This window comes from Pocillopora verrucosa, chromosome 1 (assembly GCF_036669915.1).
Source record: "Pocillopora verrucosa isolate sample1 chromosome 1, ASM3666991v2, whole genome shotgun sequence".
In the NCBI taxonomy this organism is placed as follows: Eukaryota; Metazoa; Cnidaria; class Anthozoa; order Scleractinia; family Pocilloporidae; genus Pocillopora; species Pocillopora verrucosa.
The window spans coordinates 34,113,983-34,135,390 of NC_089312.1; the positions used below are offsets into that span (position 1 = coordinate 34,113,983).

General features: G+C 37.6%; 1 protein-coding gene across 1 annotated transcript; it reads left to right on the forward strand.

Annotated features, from left to right (window-relative positions):
• The first annotated feature begins 16,199 nt into the window (after positions 1 to 16,199).
• Positions 16,200 to 19,315, forward strand: LOC131792297 (angiopoietin-related protein 7). Its single transcript, XM_059109674.2, has 4 exons — positions 16,200 to 16,279; positions 16,701 to 16,772; positions 17,307 to 17,690; positions 18,775 to 19,315. The coding sequence occupies exons 1-4, from the start codon at positions 16,258 to 16,260 to the stop codon at positions 19,047 to 19,049; spliced, it is 753 nt and encodes a 250-aa protein (XP_058965657.2). The 5' UTR covers positions 16,200 to 16,257; the 3' UTR covers positions 19,050 to 19,315.
• Positions 19,316 to 21,408: the final 2,093 nt, after the last annotated feature.

The window sequence follows — 21,408 nt, forward strand, 5'->3', positions numbered from 1 at the left end:
TCCCCATACAAAATGGCTCTTTGCCTGATATAAAAAATAAAGGTAAAATAAAATTATATAATTCTATTTATAATAAAGTTCGGATATAACGCGCGGTGTCATTGGTTGAAAGAGCGTGCTCTATGACAGTATAGAGCATAGAGCTAAGCTAAAGCTGTCACGCCATCAGCCAAACTGTACTATGTTCGACCTTTTCCGGGACTTCCTTTTAGCTTTTTTCCGATAATTGAAAGTGAAATTTCGGAACAAGCGAGCCTGCAAGTAGCAACAGAAGAACCAAATAAAAGTTTGTAAACATACCAGGCGCCGTAATTTACGTTATTAAAACGTGAGTAGATACGAAAATCCTCAAAGGAAAAACAAAATAGACGTTCGAGGTTTTAAAGATTGATTCACGCTCAGTTAGATTGCAAGCTTACGTACGGAAATAAAAATCAAACACAGCTAACACTCATATAGTATATAAAGTTCAGTGTTCAAAAACAAAACAGAACAAAACAGAAGTGATGAAAAATATAACCAAACTGGTATAACTGTTAAAATTCATTCTAATCATGACGGTGTCTGAGCGAATATGATCATGCTGAAGTCCATCGCGGCTCGCTCATCATGGCGATCTCCGGTCATCACAGCAAGCCTCAGAAACTACATCGGCCACCCTTCGAGTGAAAAAATAAGAGCTTGCTCTGATATCCTTTCCGATGTGTTGAGTGGAAAGTCACATCTGTCACTGCAGCCGAGTTTTGCATTGCGGCGCTGTCATCCCGAGCAATCTTCATGTTCCGGTGAATTCGGCTGTCGTTCATTCAAAAAACACTCGCCCTGAATAGTTTGTTTTCTACCTTGTCACGTGAAAAAACTCGCGTGTTTTTACGAGCCATAATTCGGCTGAAGTTCACTGAACATTTCACTTTAAGATTCTGTATTAGACTTAAAAACTTCAGGCAAAAGTGTTAAATTCGACCTACCGAACTATTTTAGTTTGTAAACTATCGCAGAAGGTGAACTTTGATGGTTTGACACTTTTGACAGCTTTAGTCTTGTACAGCCAATCAGATTATTTGAACCATTCTAACAGGGATTCTGATTGGCTTATTGTAGAGTGCTTTATGAGAGTATAGAGCATGCTGACGACACTGTTGTTCGCTTTGGAAATAAAGCTTTTTTTTGAAAATTGAAAGTAATGCTCGGGGAATTTAATGGATTCTTTATTATAAAACAAATAGAGAAACCTTGGCTGTGCTCTGTTCTGTTATAAAGCACTTAGAAAGCGGCTAGAGCACTAAAAGAAGTGGGGAGAAACACTCGACTACCTCTCGTGTTTCTCCCTACACTTCTTTCGTGCTCTAGCCGCTTCCTGCGTGCTTTATAACAGAATAGAGCACAGCCAAGGCTTCTCCATTTGTTAAACAGAGGAATATAGCATGTATTTCTATAAATGAAAGACTGAGTCTAAATGATTATTGCGCGCCTGTCCGGCAGCGCTCCCTAAGAATAGCTAACGTTTGCCTTCTAAAAGACATAAAATTACTACAAGATTTAACATTAGCTGGTAAAGAATTGAGAAGGGCTGGCACGCTATCCTAGAAAGTTTCAGAGGCCGACGGTATGACTAAATTGATGGAACTGGATGAGCGCAGGTTCCTGGTATGTCTAAGTTGCTCAAGCTGGAGGTTTCTGGGCCAATTGTGATAGTATATAGCTTTGCGTGTCGCCTTTAAAACGTACTATTGCTTACGTTCCTTGATAGGCAACAAGCCTAATCTGAGAATAGTGTCAATACTGTTAACATAGTTTCCGCAGACAAAACTGGCTTCCACAAACTGAATGCGCTGTAGCCTTTTTAAAAGACAGTCAATAATTGGATAAGATATCATGTCATCCAGTCAAGGCAGGACATAATTAAACTTTCATAATAACACAACTAAACTTTTTAAGATGGTGGTTAGTTAATTTCTTGATTTTCCTTAACGCAGCTAAGACACCGTAACAAGATGAAGCAAGATGCTTAACATGATCGTCCTACTTCAAGTTGTCAGTTGTGTGAGCCCCGAGCATTAATTACATTTTAGTAGAATGGACACGTGCAAGGGGTTTATCTCCTATAGACAGATTTATAGGAAATACAGCGAGGGAATGGTAGGACGACATCTGAGGGGTTGGGAACAGCATGCACTTTGTATTTGTAGGGTTCAGTGCCAAGTTGGAGTCCTGGGACCAGTTTGTGATATCCACGAAAGTCTCGTTCATGTCCATAGCCCTTCTTGTAGATCTGAAACATATAAGTTGAATATCACCGGCCCCAGGATGGACCCTTGTGGAATGTTAAACTGGGATGACTGGCACGAAGGCCTCTTATCATCGATCTGTACAAACTGTGATTGACCAGATTGGTAACTCAGGAGTTACTTGAGAAAGGGTTTTGAGAAGCCAAGCTTATAAAACTTCTCGATAGTCGAGCCAAAGTAGATGGTGTCCAATGTCTTAGAGAAATTGGCTAACATAAGTTTAGTCTCCTTCCTCTTAATGGCATAGCGTATGTTATCTCTGATTCTCAGCAGAGCTGTAGTGGTGGAATGTCCTTTGCGGAAATTCGAGATTCGATTGTGGGGAAGATGAGCGCTGTCTGCGTAATCCGCCATTTGAGACACCACAGGCTTCTCGAAGACTTTCGAGAGAACAGGTATAACTGAGATGGGCCGAGGTTGATCATTTGAGACTGGGTTGTCGGTCTTTATTTGAGACTGGAGACACCTGAGCAACCTTCCATAGTTTTGGGAAATGCGCTTTCTCAATACAATTGCTGATGATAGATTTAAGTGGGACTGTCAAGTACTCAGCACTTATCCTGATTAAACGAGTGGGTAATTGGTCCACGCCAGTGGAACAATCCGATCGAAAATCCTTGATGGTCTGGAGGACGCTTTCCCTAGTGACAGGTGGCAGCTGAAAACGTGTTCCACCAGGGGAGTCGTAAGGCAGGTCATCAATGAAGCGCACGAGATCTTCTATTGAAGTCGCCAGAGTTTCTAGTGTTCTCTATTTAGGATTTTCTGTTGTCTCTCGTAAATTAAAGAGATTTGATTTTGACGCTTTCAATGAGATGATTATACCGACTGGTTTGTCGGATGGATGTGTCTCGCAATGTATTGAGTCGTTGAGTATGATGAGGTGTTGTGCAAAGCTTTGGACAAGCTGGCACCTAAAAGAACTTGCACTATTGTCATTCGACCAAATGCCCCTTGGTATAATGAGGAGATTGCCGAGGGCTCGAACGTGAGTGGCGTTCGACTGGCCTCTAAATTGATGGGGTGAATTATTTGGAGCAGTGCGATATCCGTCTGCGAACAGTGACCTAGAACTCGCGAATGCCTTTGCTAATTTCTTAAAGTCCCAAGATTGTGAGCATTCGTGATGAATTGCTGGTTAGGAGAGAACAGCTGGGGGAGCTCACTATGGAGGATTTTGAGTGTACATCATGCTTTAGCGAGTTCGCAACGGTAACAGATGAAAATGTCTTAGGACTGATTAGGGGTTCAATCAAGGCATGCGCACTAGATCCATTTTCAGCGAGTATCATGCGGAAATGCTATTCTAGTTTTTTTTCTGTATTTAGAAGAGCGATTAATCTGTCGTTATCATCTGGAGTGCTGCCCAAGGAACTTAAGTTTGCCCTGCTATTACCTCTTCTCAAGAAGGTAAATGCAGATTTTGAGCAGTTTAGTAACTTTCACCCTATGTCAAATTTAAAGTTTCTATCTAAATTAATAGAAAAAGCAGTGTTTGTGCAATCGAATAACTATCCTGGCGAAAATGATCTACATGAGTCTCTCCAATCAGCGTACAAGATCTTTCAGAGTACAGAGACTGCGATTCTCATCGACACAATTGACATTATGCTATCATTAGACAAAGGCGAGAATGTTTTCCTTGCTTTTTTAGATTTTTCGGCAGCATTCGATACTGTTAACCATACCTTGTTGCTGGCACGACTGCAGAAATCGTTTGGCATCAGAGGAACTGTTCTGCGATGGTTCAACTCCTATCTTCCTGATAGAACTCAGTTTGTTAACATCAATGAGGTGAATTCTACAATACGTGATCTTACCGTGGGAGTTTCCCAATGTTCAGTTCTGGGACCTGTACTCTACCTTCTGTATACTGCGCCTCTTGCTCAAGTAATAAGATCTTATGGCTTGGATTATCATCCATACGCTGATGATACTCAGTTATACTTTGCATTCGGGTGATGTGGACGCTACTAAATCGAGGGTGGAGAGCTGCATTTCTGCTATTTGTGACTGGATGGATCTCAACGAATTGAAGCTAAACCACGAAAAGACGGAGGTCATGCTCATCCACTCAAAGTATCCATGCTTTCAGGCCTTACGTGTTGGTGATGAGAGCATGGCTGCCTCTCAGTCGGCCAGGAGTCTTGGCGTCATCTTTGATGAGCACATGTCTTTTCATGCATATGTGTCTAGCATCTGTAGATCATCATTTAATCATTACATGAACCTATCTAGAATTAGGAAGTATCTCACTAAAGAATCAGCAGCAGTTACTGTTCACGCATTAGTTACATCGAAACTAGACTATTGTAATGCATTATTAGACGGCTTGCCCAAGTATTAGTTACAAAGATTGCAACATGTACAAAACACGGCGGCTAGAGTTGTGTGTCAAATTAGCAAGTTTCAGCATATCACACCTGTTTTGCAGGAGCTTCACTGGCTACCGATCCAATACAATATTATTTTCAAGATTCTGCTTCTAGTGTGTAAATCACTGAATGGGGCATCGCCTAACTATTTAGCTCAGAATCTACAGATCATCTGGGTCTGTTAGTAAGATCGTATACTAAGACCTACTGAGACAGAGCATTCACTGTTCATGCACTAAGAGAATGGAACTCAATACCTATGAAATTCGGAGGTCTGACACCATCTCAGTTTTTGAAAGAGCACTTGAGACGTTCCTGTTTAAAAAATATATTAATAACAGACCATTATTTGTACAGATATATATATATTGCTTTAGATTTAATTTTCTTTTGTAATCATTGTGAATTTGAGTTATGTTTAAGTAACATATAATAAGATATGGCTGGCTCCAGTTTTGTTTTTCTTTTTTTAATCAGTATGAATTTTAGCTATATTTAAGTATCATATAGTAGGACATGGTTTTAAATTTGTAAATTCTCCTCAATAATATCTGATTTTGTATGATTATAAAGCGCCTTGAGCAGAGGATACGAGCGCTATATAAATAAATTTATTATTATTATTATTACTATTATTGTCACGAAGAAGTCGTTAAGAGCATAGTAGTCAAAGCGCAGAGGCCTGAAACTGGGCTTGAGTACTATATGAAAGACTTTCCAAACTTCGCGGGACTAGTTGAATATAATGCTTTTTCGATGAATGATTTACGGGAAGTTCTTATTGCCGACTTAAATATATTTCTCACCGTACGAAACACATCCCATGCGGCATCCGTTCTAGTCTGGTCTAGTCTAGTCTGGTAAGCAATGAATCTAATAGCATCCCGTTTCTTCTGGAGTTCCTCTATCAGAGGATCCTTCATTCATGAGGCGGGTGGTCGTGTGTTACGGACCTTCCGCAAAGGGGCGTGTCTCTCAAGGCACTCAGAGATTAGTGTGTTCAGTGTCTCAAGTTGTTCGTCTGGAAACCAGTGAATTTCATTAACTTTAAGGAGAGAGAGAGAGAGAGAGAGAGAGAGAGAGAGAGCTAGACGAAAGGCACTTTTGTAACGTTGATGTGGCACTTTCGCAACGTTAAGTGGCACTTTTACACCCCTGAGTGACAAGTGACACTTTTGTAACTAGTGGCACAATTCTAACGTACCTTATGGCACTTTTCTAACTTCACGTGGCACTTTGTTAACCTTGCATGGCACTTTTGTACCATTGTGGCACTTTGGCACCTTTATGGCTCTTTGGCAACTTTCATGTGCCACTTTGGGAAAGTCAGGGTTACATGTTCTTATTTTTGTTATTATTTTCAGAACCTAACCTTCATAGTGTTGTCAAATCTGCAACCTCTTTTCATGGTTTACACACTTTATAATACACAGTAGGAATATCACAAAATGCTCAAATATAGAGTAAAACACAAGATGCAGGAGAGAGGTTTGAATACCAAGAATTGGTATCATTTGTATGGCAATTTCACAACTCGTTATCGTTTTTATAGCGCGCGCACCAGTGTCGTTTATCGGCGCTCTATTAACTTTGATAGTTGACTTGGGCCTTCTTCCCTTGTCAACTATCAGCAAATAAAAACCACGGGTTTGCCGTCTTATTGTTAAATAGTCATGAATGACATGGAAAGAATACAAGCTGAATTTGATTCACATTCAGTCGTTCGTATATTTTATTTGCTTTCATTTTAGTCATTCTTTATTTCCCGCGCCTGTTTGATTGACGTCTTCAATTTTGCAACGCAGCATATTACATGTCAACGGGAGCATTAGTTTTTAGTCGCGGATTGTATGTCATTGCTATTTCTGCTTTTAATTTCTCCCTCTTTTCTTCGCCTCAACGTCTTAGCCTTGAAATCCTACCCCCGCCACCCTGTAAATCTTCTTTGGGCATCTTTCTGATCGATTTCTCAGTTTGGCTCCTCTCGTGTTCTCGATCCGCCCTTTCGCTTGTTCATTAAGATGGCCGGATTCTCTGGCTTTTGATTCAATCTGTCGAGGTGCAAGGGAGGAATATTAGGGGAATAATTAAAGGAGCTACGTCACGGAAATTTTGTGGATAGTTGGTCTAAACTGCTCTGAAATTATTGGTAGACTACTTAACCCAGAAAAACATCCAGAGAAAAATAATAAAAAAATAAATAAATTTGCGGAAAGAAATAAGACCCCTACTATTAATTTCGATTTTTTGATGGCCCGAGGAAACAACTTGAAACGTTTAGCCTAAATTTTTCACGTTGTTAGTCATTTCCATCCAAGCCATTCGCAGCCAAAGACGGTTGTAAGCTGTTTCAGTGCTCTGATATAGTAATTGTTAATAAAAACGGCAGTTATTTTCAGGTTTCCTACGACACCAATACATAATTTGGCTGTTTAAAAATTTGTTAAAATCCCTGACAAAGCCCCTTCAAGTTGTATAGTGTCTATCGCGTGTCTCCTTCGTGGAGAACGCTTACCCTTACAATGCAGTACTTAAAATGTTTCAAAAATTGCTCATGGTGTAAAAAAAAATTGCTTCAGTGTGTGGCTGTAGCTGCAGCATTAGTTGTCTTGGAAGCAGCCATCATTTTTATTATTATTTATGGGCTAGCATACTCAGATAATCTGGAAATGGTTTTCAACCCTGATATTAATCTATCATCCAACAGCGACTGATTCACCTTGGGAATTACTGTGCTCTTGCGATGTTGTGCAAGACATTCCACGGTGCCTTCAATGAATTATTTGAGGTTTTAAATCCACGCAAAAAAAAAATGGTTATTAGAAAATTGAACTTCTTTTTTTAAGCTCGACGTCATTACTTTGTCGGTAAAAAGAAACAAAAAACGAGCAAAAGCAACAGCCAAAATAAATAGACCTATAGGTAAGCTGAAAACATCTGATTTCTTTTAATTCTGACGACGTTGTGCAATTTTCTATGCTCGATGAAAAATTCCTTGCTGCCCTTGCCTCTCTGACACCTTTTCGCGCGTTAATTTTCGCAGGCAACAACAACGTATTTATTTAAAGAAATATAAAGTTTACAAAACTTCATGTCCTGCAAATAGCTACAATGCTAATCTAGGCAGGACAAGACTTTAACTAAAGGCGTTATTAAATTACATAAGAAAAAAGAAAAGAAGAAATACAAAAACATACAGAAAGAAACATCTTACATATAAATTCAAGTACAAGGGATTTTGTTATTTGACAAAGACTAAAATTACAACTAGAGGTATATACAATATATCAGGTTAACTTCACAAAATATTCTATTAAAAAATTAACATTCAAATAATTATCTTCATTACCTAGAACATTAAGGAGTAGTGATTTAATTTTTTTACGAAAATTAGAAACGTTGAGAGTCTTAACAGAAAGTGGAATAGAATTCCAAATAAACACACCGATTCTAGTAAAAGATTTTTTCATTTTTTCAGTTCTAGAGAATTTGACAGAGAAGCATTCTTTTGCAGATAATCGCTTATTATAATGATGTTCTGTATTGATTTTCGCAAACTTATCGAGAAGACTTTTAGGAGCTATCTTAGCATGAACGACATACATTAAATAGCTTAACTGTTGAAAGAACAAAGACTGCAAAGGAAGGCAGTTTGATTCAATAAAAAAAGGGATTGCATGGTCTCTGGGTTTAGAAAAATAAATCAAACGCAGAGCACGTTTTTGCAGAACAAGTATCTTATTGAGGTAGGTCTGTGGACAGTTGCCCCATGCACAGATACCATAATTTAAATAAGGAGAAATAAGTGCATGATATAAATTCAAAAGAAGACGCCGTGGAATGTAATGCCTCATTTTAGCAATTATTCCAACCGATCTACTAATTTTGTGACGGATAAAGTCAATATGATGCTTCCATGATCAGAATCAATCATTATACCCAAATATTTAACAAAGTCCTTCATCTCTAGAGTTACTCTAGTATTTAAAGTTGGATTAAAAATCTTAATTTGAGGAATGAAAGGCATTCTTTTTTGGTGGGGACGAAAAATGACTTAATTAGACTTTTTGACGTCGAGTGTTAGTTTGTTAGCATTAAGCCATTCGCTTACTTTCTCAAGTTCGGCATTATTGACAGTTAGTTCAAGAGTACGTAAGTTGTCATTTGCATAAGTTAGACTTGTATCGTCTGCGAAAAGATAAAAAGTAAATTCCTTGGAAGATTTCATTTTGTATGGATGTCATTAATATATAACAAAAATAACAAGGGTCCAAGTACAGAGCCTTGAGGCACCCCACATACGATCGTTTCAGTTTCAGATATGCATTTGTCTATTTCAATAGACTGTCGGCGATCTGAAAGATATGATCTAAACCAAGAATTTATAACTCCTCTTATTCCATAGTGTTCAAGTTTTGTCAAAAGAATCTCATGGTTAACAGTATCAAATGCTTTCTTTCTTATGTTAGAGTCAAAAAACCTTTGATAGTGACGTTATTTACTCAATCGAATAAGGGTTGTTAACTTATTTTTATATATTTCATATTTCGGCCAGTTTGATTCAAAGAACAATTTATTCTTCACCTTTATAGATTTCCTTAGTCCAGCAGTTAGCCAAGGTTTAGTTAGCATTTTTAGTTTTCTCACTGAAGCATCCCTGAGCGGTGCATGTTTATTAACTACATGATTTATGGTTTTATAAAGGTGAGAGAACGACTTGTTTACGTCGCAATTACCAGAAACCTCTTCCCAATTAATTGCACTTGGGTCATTCATGAATTCATTAGCATTAAAGCTGGAATAATCCCTAAATTTAGTCTTTTTTGTATGTGGTAATTTTTGCTTGTTTACGTTAACAATACAGACTTGCGAAAAATGATCGGTTGTGTCGGTGACGATATTGCCACTAGAAATATTATTCGTCAGGTTATTTGTGAAGATATTGTCAATTAAAAGCGCTGAGGACCCATACACTCGCGTTGGTTTATCAATTGTAGGAAGCATAGAAAAACTTTGCATACACTGAAGCAGTATCTGGCTGTATTTACAGTTTTCATATTTTAGCAAGTCTATATTGAAATCTCCCATGAGATATATATTATTATTGTGATTACTGAAATACTCGAGGGAATCCGAAAGATAGTCAAGAAATTGATCTGCATTATTATGTTGTCTGTAAACAATGCCGCAGATATTTTTCTTGTGATTTGGTAGTAAAATTTCAATCCACTAGGCTTGATACGAGGAATTAGTAGAGCGTTCTAAGACTCGATATTTATAGTTTTCATTAATAAAAAGACCAACACCACCGGCAGACAACGGGGTTTTAACAAATTCAAAGCAATAGCCAGGTAGTTGTGGTATAAAATCAATAGATTCGCCTTCGCATAGTCGCGTTTCTGTAACACCTTATACCGTGAAATTATGTTTTACCTCACTGAGTACGTGACACTGAAAATGTTTAATATTTTTTCGTAAGCTTCTTATATTAGTGTGAAGAATAGAGAAATCGGATACGACATCCCTATTTCTGGTATTTTCAAACTTCACGGAGAAGCTATGAGGCGAATAGTAGCTCGAACGAATTTTACTCGTTGTCATTAAGTTGTGGACGTAAAACTCTGGACAAACATGCACAGTACTCTACTATTGTAACTTCTAGAGTTTCATTGAAAAGGGCAAGATTTTGAAGAAGTTCTAACAAGGGAGAAAAAAGGTGACTAAAGTGCCACACTTTTCGTCTAGAGAGAGAGAGAGAGAGAGAGAGAGAGAGAGAGAGAGAAGAAGGTAAGAAAAACAAATGAAGCAAGGCCATCAAGGGAAAGAAGTAATCGGGTCAAATGATGAATTACCTTGGAATTTCTTAGAAAGGAATGATATGAGTTTAATATCGTAAAATAGGTTATCGTTCATCGTAGTGGTAAGAAATAATAAACTGTTTAATCGTTTGTCACACGATGTAATCACTTAAGATGTAGATCGCGACCTTTCGACTGGGAGGGGGGTTTGCATTATCCTTCCCTTACTTGCTTGAGAAGTTGACCTTATGTTTAGCTCTTTTAACAATGCTTATTTTTGATTTTATCAATAAAGCTGAAGAAATCATTTTATGCTTCGTGGATCATTTTCATAAAGTTCTAGAGAAGATAATTATAAACGTGACTACAGTTCTCGCTGTTGTTTTGTATTGATGGAGTGTCGAAGGGCCTGTTGAGGAAATGTCTACATTTTGAGAAATAGATGAACGTCACAAATCTTGCTTTATACTTTCTTTTTAAGCTTTTGTCGCGACAATCGTGTAATGTAATATCACGTGACACTTTATTTTCTTAATTAAGCTAAGGGTTTGATGACAGTTGGGTTACTTAAGATTTAGGTTTATAATTGAGCGTAGCACGGTGATGGCAGACTTGCAGCAAGAATGTTCGTGATATAGAAAATCAATAAATGTCTGAAATAATTAGAAAAAGAATTGTCCAGGGAAATTGTGCGCGCGCGTTTGGGTTGGAACATCCTGTGACGTTGCGTGATGTGCCATTCATGTCGCAAACAATGCGTGCCTGCGGGTGTAAATTACAAAAGTGTTGATCGGAGTATAATGGAAAACAACTGTTAAAATAAATTCAAAAGGAAATAATTTGCGATTTTAGTAACAACATTTGTCTCGGGTAAAAGCTTGGCAAAATCTACTAAATAAACAAAACCGTGATGAACTTGTTTATCATTTGTCGTAAACGCTACCATTAGTGTGATAATTAAACTGTGTTCAGCTTACCAAAAGTTTGAAGTAATTGTCGTTCGTTGCGAAACTCGCAGATCTTACAACTTTAACTTATGATGAATCCCGGTAATGGGAGTTTTAATCCATTGGCGAATTGTAGCGACCAGCCGTATGAGCAGATCAGGCGCTAGAATGTACCACCCTATAAAGACCAACAAGGAAAAAATTTTCATTCAGCCGGGGCAACCTACAAAGGTGGTCAGGAGTAATTTTCCAGTTGCCGCTTCACCAGACTAATAATTGTGGCTGCACAAGATCCAGAAGTGAATCGAATTTAGCAGCTTTTTGAAAGCTTCGACGTTTTTAGCGCGGATGCAACAGAGGAGACAAAAATTTGTCATTACAAAGTTGTCCTTTGATTTTTTCGGGACAATTCTAGTTTTGTCTGCTAGTGCTGATAGGCCCCTAAATCACGAATAAGCAATGTCAATCTTGGTTTTACCTAGTTTAGGTGTGGAACAGATAAATAGAATCACTATCTTGTGACAAAAAAGATCGAGTACGACTGAATGTAGAAAGTTCGGATATTATATGGATCGTAAATAAACGCAGGAAATCGGAAAGATACAGTCCTATTGATTGTCGAAACTACACTCTGCGGAGATTTTCCTTGGCGTAGTTGGGGATTCTGCAACAGCTTTCAAATAAGCGCGAAATGTCACATTTTGAAGTTAGGGACTTCAAGTCGGATTAACATTCTGAAATTTTTAACACTGTTTCCAATTTTGCATTCTATCTTGGGCCACAAGCATTTTCATAAAAAGAAAAATTTAAAGAAAAAAAAAAAACGGAATGCAATGATATTCAACTTTCAGATATCTTCTTGCTGTCGATGATAAGATCAGTGTCGCAATCTTCCAAAATGTAATTTGGTAACCAGTGTTATTACATGAGACCGTCTTACCCACCTTTGGCAACTTGGCGCCCGTTTGGACTGCGTCTTAAGTACTTAATAAGATACAGCACTAGGGTCGGTGCTACACGTGGCGGTTATCCGTCAGTGATATAGAGTGATATCGAGTTTTCAATTTCAAATTTGGCTATCTTTCTGTTAGAGTTTGGCCGTCAATTTATCTGACTTTTAAGCAAACAAACAAACAAAATGAAATAAAATTACGTAGATGTTAAGCTTATCGCTATCCTATGATATCATCAAAGATAGGGATCACCGCAAAGGTTTCTTAGATTCTTTCAAATCCTCTTGATTCCCCCGATCTTAAAGGCGCTCACAAGTAGAGTTTTGAGTTTTCCTCGCGCTCTTTTTTCTTTAAACAACGTAATGTGATAAGATTTCCGGCTAAGTCGGCATTTGACGCATTGACGCAACATGTTAAGCACCTTAAAGGCAGCTTTGAGCTAACAAGACTAATTCTTTTCCCACTCTCTAAACTAACCCGCTTCGAACAAAAAGGAAATGATTATTGACCGATCCCTCAGACTCAATAATCCCACTTTGCCATGTAATGGCGGAGACAATCGTTGTCTGACTGACTGTTTTTTCATTTGTTTTCATGAACGAACATCACAGTAACATCATTTGTACAGTGGTAGTATCTGTTAAGCAGAAAAGTGATTAGGCCCGCAAGTCATCAACTTAAGCTGCCATTTAGGCGCTTGTGATATTTCAATGATTTAGTCATTTATACGACAGCTGTTTATATGTTATATTTTCAATATATAGATTGCTACAAGAGAAAATCAACAGTTTATAACCTGTTAATCGCTAACATTGTTTGCTATCCCAAGGTAACTAAAAGAAATGACATATCATCCTACAAATTATTACAGAAAGGCCTAATTCATGAAAAATGAGACCCAACGGCCTTTTCTGGGTGATTTCTTGTTAGATGAAAATAATTGCTTTGACATGCGAAAAAAGTTGCAGTAGATAATAATTACAGTGCCATATCTTTTTAGGTAAAAACACCAAACAAGCGTCTGTTAAGAAAGTATTTGTGTCATCAACTTCCCTCAACTTTTAAGATATAAAAGGATATTAATGAGGCATATCGTTGTAGTCTAAATTCTGCTCAATTTTTTTTCATTGACACACAACGTTACATCATAACAGAACATTCATTTTCATAGAACATCTTCTAAGATGTTTTGAATCCAGGATTAAATTTCTTTAAGGTTTGAATTTTCCATGATGCAAAAAAGACAATTGTAGAGCTATAAGAACATGAGCCTTTTTTATAAAACCTTTGTTATCGTTTACGTATTTGGCTTTCCCAAGCCTCTTACGCAAATAATTCCATCGACAAATCCGACGGAGGGTCCTGTTTTCTTAACTCAACCGGTAAAAAAACTGCCCTGTCCCGTAGGGGAGTCTCTGATTGGCTGACCATTGCTTACAGCTGAATAAAAGAAATTTTACAGAGCAATTCTGACAGTCCTCCAGATGTTAAAGGAAGATTGAGGTAGGTAACTTGCTCAAAGCAGATATCTTAAGAGTTTTACTAGTCTTGTAATTTCACGAATCTTTAGAGAGTTTTGACTTATTACAATATGACACGCTCCTTACCGTTTATAACTCTACATGTATATGTGTCGTCTGATTAGTGGAGAAATTTACGTCTTGTGACACCACAACAGGTTTCTGCTTCCCAAATGTATTATCGCAGATTTTCTTTTGCTTGTAACAGGATGCCACGGTATGGTTTAATGAAATCCTTTTACACTAAGCAAAGTACAACCAAGAGAATATAAACTAATAACCTCATGTTACAGCTCAATATCTCAGTTTCTATAAAACTGTTAAGCTGTTAGTGATAGTCATGGTTTTGAAGTGTTTAAGAAATAAAAGATTTGCGGAGAGTGATGAGGAGTGGTATACTCAATTTGCCTCGAAGTTGTGTAGCGGGACTCTTTGGGTCACCACTGCCTTTTGCATCTTGCATCTCTTACAGGCCGCAAAGGTTCGGTTTCTTTCCTTTCGAGCTACTATTCTAATCGGAATCTTAGACACGTCGACCTCTACAAAAGAAAGGCAATTTGACGTATGCGGCTGGTTTCGGAATTTTTAAGCTACCTTTTGTCAGTTTCTTTTTCACAATATTTCATTGTGCAGACCGACCGTAAGCTGCTAAGTGACGTTTTTTGCCCTGTATGTCTAAAATAATATTATCTGCCTTCAGAAAATTGATTTGAAAAATAATGTTGTCGATGCAAATCGATCATTGACTGGTTAGAGTAAGCATGTCTTCTAAAAGCTGTTCGAAACATTCCAATCCGCTTCCCAAGATTAACATAGCTATTAATGTAAAGCCCTAAAATATTTCTTTAAATTTGAGTTAAACAATGTCATTTGAATTCATATTATTGCTTAATCCTCCACAATTTGTTGCTCGTTGGAAAAATTTTAGCAAAGATGAGTGTTGCACTTTAAAAAACATTTTGATAAGTTTGCGAGTCCGTTGAATTCACCCCCTTCCACCGTAAACTATATCGCTGAAACCAAAGAGATTATCTGTTTTTTTCTTTGAATAATTAAAAATGCGTTTCTCAACGATTCGAATGGCGAGGCTTGATCTTACAAGTACTGATAATGTTTTTCGCAGAATAATAACTGAAGCGAGGGAATTCCTTCCGCCTATGTTTCCCTAACATAGGAAGACACCGCAAAATGCCCTAAATACTACGGGAAAACGTTTCTTGAGGACCACAAAGTAGCTTCAATATCTCGCACTATTCTATCAGACAGGTGTTTAATGCAGTGGCTTTTAAGGAGTTTAGAGTGCTTCTGACTGGGAAATCTGGATTTAGCGTTTGGGATCCGGAGTTTCGAATTTTGCAATCAAGTATGAAATCCAAATCTGGACTTCGACTTTAAGAAATCTTTCTTCGAAGTAGATTTCAATTAAGAAATCCAACACCGGATCTAAAAGATTTCTTTATTGTGCGTTTTTTTTCTTGTTTTGTTTTTTTTTTGTTTTGTTTTTTTTTTGAGAGATCCGATAAAGGATTTTCAAAGCTGATCGCGTCAACAGAGGTTACGCATTAGCGCGTTTCTTCGATTGAGCAGCGTACACGAGACGCGCACAATTCAGTTCTCTCTGCTATCGCTTCTTTACTCACAGGATTACCCTGGCAGCTGCGTCTGATGTTATTTTTTTTAGATTACTCCCCAGACCGTTCCGTTATACATTAATATTTGCTCAATATTGCCGTATAAAATAATATTCTCTTTGTGAGAGGTAAGTGATTTCTTGTTGACGGTAGGACACCTACGCGTTGGAAAAGTTTCTTGCATATATGGCTGATATGGTCTCTGATGGAAAGGATCTAAAATATATAAACTCCTGATTGGAATTCAGTTTTATCCTAAATGTCTCCTTTTTTTGCATTAATTTTTGGATGGTCATCAGCTTTTAGCTTTGATCGTAACATCGTTCCATTTCCAAACACTGACTTAGTTTTACTAGCCTTCGATTTGAATAGTTTCTTTTAGGGATTCGTAAAAAAAAGATTTCGTTTGAGACATAGTTATTGGATTTTTTGTGTGTATGTAATTTTTTCATTCCATTTATTAGCAAACTAGCGGGTACGTGTATGGTCCAAGACTTGTTACCAACCCCTAGAACGCACTAGCCCTTCCACATATCATCAGTAACACGAATGGAACTACCTACAAAGAATGTTGTTATCTTTACACAATCCATCAATCATCACTGACATGTCCGTGTATTTTGCTTTATTTCTTATTTTGATTTAGTGCTTTTTCTTCATGTTTGGTTTGCTTTATTTTTGTTTAGCTGTGTTTCTGGATAATACTCCGTCCTGATTACTAAGCATTTCATTCCGAAAGTGTACAATGGTTAAAGGTCGAAAAATAAGTAAGTGACTGTTTTATTGGACATTGTGCATCCTAAAAATTAGGCTAAATCGTTCTTGAGAGCAATTTGCTGATTAACTATTCTTCGGTTCTAGGGTAAAAACTCACCATTCCAATTATCATTTTTTTAGTTTTCCCGACAATTTCTCCGATATAGCAGTTTTACAAAAGGCACGGTCCACTAAGGGCAAAACGAAAATATTCCAACCCCTTCTCGCAGGATGATACGAAACACAACCCTATCAGGAGAATATGAGTCCTAACGTGTCTGTTCATAATGCAGCGTGATTTCCTGATTTATCGTTTGAGCATTTACATAGCCTAAAGAGGTTTATCTCTCGGGTCTGAAGCTGTGCAACAATACAACCTATTATAAAGAAAAGTGAGTGAGAAATTTAATGGTGCATTAACCTCTGTTTCAGTAAATCCTGCTTTGCTGCTTTTGGCGATGTGTTGGGCAGTAAATAAATTAGCTCTAGCGCTTGTAATCCCAGGTAAGTTGGAGGTCAACTATCCTAAGTGGAGCTGAACATCAGTGAAATTTGTGAAAGATTCTCTTTGATCACTTATAGTGATCATGTTATTATTATCATTACTATTATTTTCTTTTTTCTAAACACCGTTGAAAGTAGCGAATACGGTACGCAGTCTATAAGTGTGGGTGAAAACAGTCCAAATCTTAGAAACTGTTTTTAATTGCATTATCGGGCTTTAGGCATCATTGGCGATTGACAAACCAGCAGTGTAGAGTCTATTTGGCTCAGTGGTGGAGATCCAAAGGTCCCGGTTCAAATATCCTCTGGAAAAATCAAATTCGCAATCTGTTTACCTGACCTCTCGCTCGTGACAGGACAAAGAAACAACTTTTTTTCCTTGTCGAATTCTGTGTCAGATCTGACCGAGGAATAGTAATTTCACTTTAAGAAAATAACAAACAAATGAGCGAAATTTGTGTCATGAGCTAAATCGATCAACTGCAAAGTTTCACGTGGCTTGGAACTTCGAGGTATATTTTTTTTCCTCAACAGCTAAGAACTGTGCTGAGCTTTACAAGTGCGGCCAAACCATCAGTGGTGTTTATACAATCGACCCTGATGGTTCAGGTGCCTTTGATGTGTATTGTGACCAAACGACAGCTGGTGGAGGATGGACAGTGATCCAGAAGCGACTATGTAACATTGCTGATTTCAACCGCACCTGGGATGATTACAAAAAGGGATTCGGTGATTTCCTCGTTCGTGAATTTTGGCTGGGACTGAACAAGATCCAACGCCTGACGCAAAACAAGACAGAAAACAAACTCCGCGTGGATCTGGGAGTAAATGCGAGCAAAACTGTTCACGCTGAGTACGAATGGTTTGGTATTGAGAATGAGACAGCCCATTACAAGCTACACATCGGCAATATTTCATGTAAGCCAATCTACTATTTCACAATGAATGATAATTTTGATGGATGATCACTTTTATCACCAACCTTGCATATGTAGTCATTCTCATAGCTATTCACCCCACATGTCTCTCAAACGACTATATGCCTTGGAAATATTTTTGTTATTCGTGCATTTGTATATGGTTATGTATATCACACTCATGAGCCCTAAACGATCCATTTACTCGCAAGTTACCTGTGACTTGGTGGCAGAGAATCCATCAGGTGACACAAAGGCCTAGGATGTATAGAAAAATAGGTGTCAGATTTGACTCTGTAACTTTGATGCTTTGGAATGCAAAAGTGTTTTCTGAAACATCACCTCCACAAGCAATAGTAGCTTATAATTTTATACACACGTAGATGCCAAAAATAAGCCAGAGAAAGGCTCCTAACAATTACGGATTATTGTCAAATATGAAGCTAAAATATATTTAAGGAGGCTCCATAGAAAGGTGACAGATGAAGCAACAGATTCGAAAGTTTACGCACGCTCAGATATAGACATTGGCGAAGTTCTATTCTGAGAAAATGGGGATCTTTCGAGCAAGATTGATCGCGTTTCTTTTGTTGGAATTTCTTAAGATTTTCTAGGCCGTTAAACATATTTGTGCCCTCTCCAGTACCTGTTGATAAGAGAAATTGATAAGACCAAATTTGAGATAGAGGAAGAAAACAAAAAATTACAAATAGCGTTGAAACTGCCTCTGTAACTCCTATTTTTTCGGCTTTTAAATGATCGACAGGACAATTTTCACATATTGAGAAAATTTTGGGAAATTCACCGAAGCATATTGAAGAAAATCAAAGCCAAATTATCACTGGCGAGCGCCTCTCTTCGTGGAACCTTAGCTTAATAGCGAAAATTATTTTGATAATATTTACTACAGCAAACGATAGTCCGAACGTTGCTCATCGCCCTCTTGATAGCTTTTAGTAACCTAGAAAAGCGAAAACACAAAAATTTTATGGAAAAACAATGCGCTGGCGCGCGCGCCAACATTGAGCAAAAACCCTATGGAGCCTCCTTAAGTTTACTTTTTGTTCCTCTCCTTTTTTGTGCAGCTGCTACTGTTAAAGATTCCCTCTCCGGTCATAATGGCACGTTATTTAGTACGTGGAATAGATTTCCAGCTGATCATGATTGTGCACGGAAATATGGGGGAGGCTGGTGGTACATGTACATTGATGGAGTTTGTACTGTTAACTCAAATCTTAACGGCATCTGTCCTCATTCTGGAAGTAATTGCACAATTCACTGGGCAAAATTAAACCCTAAAGCTAAAAACAACGACCCCAAAACATCTGAAATGAAAGTCAGACCAGCAGACTTTTCCTAGAGCATTCTCTTTGAGGAACCGGTAATTTTTTCTTCGGGAAGATTTTTTTGTGTCATGAAACAATTGTTTATATGAAATAATAAACCAGATCCTCTTACAAGACACTGTAATGTTCTCGGGGGGTTTGATAGAGTTATCTACGAGTTATCAGACAACATGGTTTATTTGATGAGTCTTTTGATGGAAACAAAACGCAAAATTTGTTTGGTGGAGCTGAAGCTTAAACCGGTGAACTACATCTGATTATGCTGTCAGTTTTAGATTTAAAAAAAACTTTCTAGAGGAATTAATTATAATTACGTTAAATCGACTTTACTCTAAATGATTTATTTTAAGGTCAATTGTGAATGTTTTGAGAAAACGTTGAGATAAATGTTGTGTAGTAAATAAACGAAATCTTAAAACCTTTTTGTATTCGTATGGATGATGATGATGAGTCAGAAATTCGGTCTGGTTTTTCCACCGCAGGAAAATGCAAGATAGGTGCACGTGGCAGATTTTAATTGGAGTAAAGCAAAATGGTGGACATAGCCTGAGAATGAGGTTGTGTTTTGGCATCGAGTGTATCCAGGCTTGAAGTGCTGGGCCGCGCATAAACAATAACCAACCTTGTGACTGTTTACACTTATCTTTCGAGTAAACTTTAAAATATCTGTTTTCAAGCACAAACCTAAAACGGTGAATCGCTTCAATTGTTAACGTACGGATAAAACGCAAAAACAGTGGGAACAGTTAAAGTTTATTGGCTGATTGATTTAATTCGATTGATTAATTCAATTATCTTATATAAACATTAGAGATGATTACTTTAGCGGACGAAAAAAACCATATTTTTCTGACAACAACAACAAAAAAAAAACTTGTGAAAGTCACTACCACATATCTTTAATTTCAATAAGTCGAAAAACTTGCGGTCCATAAAATTCTTTTTGTGGTATATCGTTCCGAGGTAGAAAATTTCAGATGTTTGTTATCAGATGTAAGCGGGAGAAAACCTGGTAAAAAAAGATCATCGCGTTCACATGCAAATATTTTTTGAGCGACTATGAGGCGAAACCTGATTTGTGAATCAAAAAATCGGGGAGACAGAGAAAGATTTGAATCACAGCGTTAAAATTTGATGAGTTTTGCAACCGGAAATTTGATAAACGGAGGATTCTAATTAGTACTGGTTTTGTAAAACGCCCTGGTTACTATCATTCTGGATTTCTCCGTGACTCAAGCTAAGTCACAAAGTGATTTATTCCTTTTCTGTTGACTCATTTTGCCGCGGTACTTACGTTAGTCCCCGCATTTTATCTAGCAAGTATTTCCAATTTGTTATGGCATTAACTCTTTCCAAAGTCTTAATCTCCATAACTCTCGATCCATGTTATGAAAACAATGAAAAGCACGCAACAGCGATTTTGCTGAACACCGCGAGACCTTCCATTCGTTCCATCTAAACTGCAAATTCAGCCAGAATATAAGCTCCGTATGGCCTCTTGTTTGATGAAAATTAGGAATATGTCTCAAATCCCTCTGACTGTACATTCTTGTGTTTTCCAACTTACACGAATTCAGCCAGCTCTGCTCAAGTTAGACGAGGCTCTGTAAAAGCGGAGTCCATTGTCGAAGTCAGTTTAAGTGTTGTTCATTTTGATTAGCAGCGAGCTTTAAAATTGATTTGATCCTTGAAATAATTGTTTCGTAGGGAACACGAACATTGTTAGTAGAGAAACGATGATAAAAAAAAAAGTAATGATATGTTCTGTATTTCACAGAGGTAGTTCTTGGAGCCAGTTTCCTTACCGCGCGCTAATTATTACCGAAAAAGCTTTAGCTACAATGGCGCCACATTATGGAACAGTCTACCATGCGATATAAGGAACACAGAGTCTCTTGGGGTATTTAAACGTAAGATCAATGACATTCTTTAAGTCTAACGCACGGCACTCACGGAAAACAGCTTTTAGTGTTATAGTATATAGTTTGAGTTTTAAATATTCTAGCGTATGTGATATGTATTTTTTAGGCTGATGAATTGACCGTGTTTAAATAAAAATAAAATGAAATGAAAATGAAATGAAATGAAAGCCAAGCGCTACATTTTTAGTCGATTTTGTAACATCGTGTGGATTCTTCCTAATTTGGATCAATTACGCAAACAAGTTCATTGATTTTCAAGGTGGGCGATCAAGAGTTGTCCTGAATAGGGAATAAATCAAAGACAAAGTGATCATAGAAATGGTTTCTTATCTAAGTAATTATTCACCTTTGAAATTCATTGAAATTCGTCCTGCACGTTTCTTAATTTCTTACCTAGTGACCTTTTTTTACTTTAAAGAGACGATGTTACACACTCGTATTGTGGTCAGCC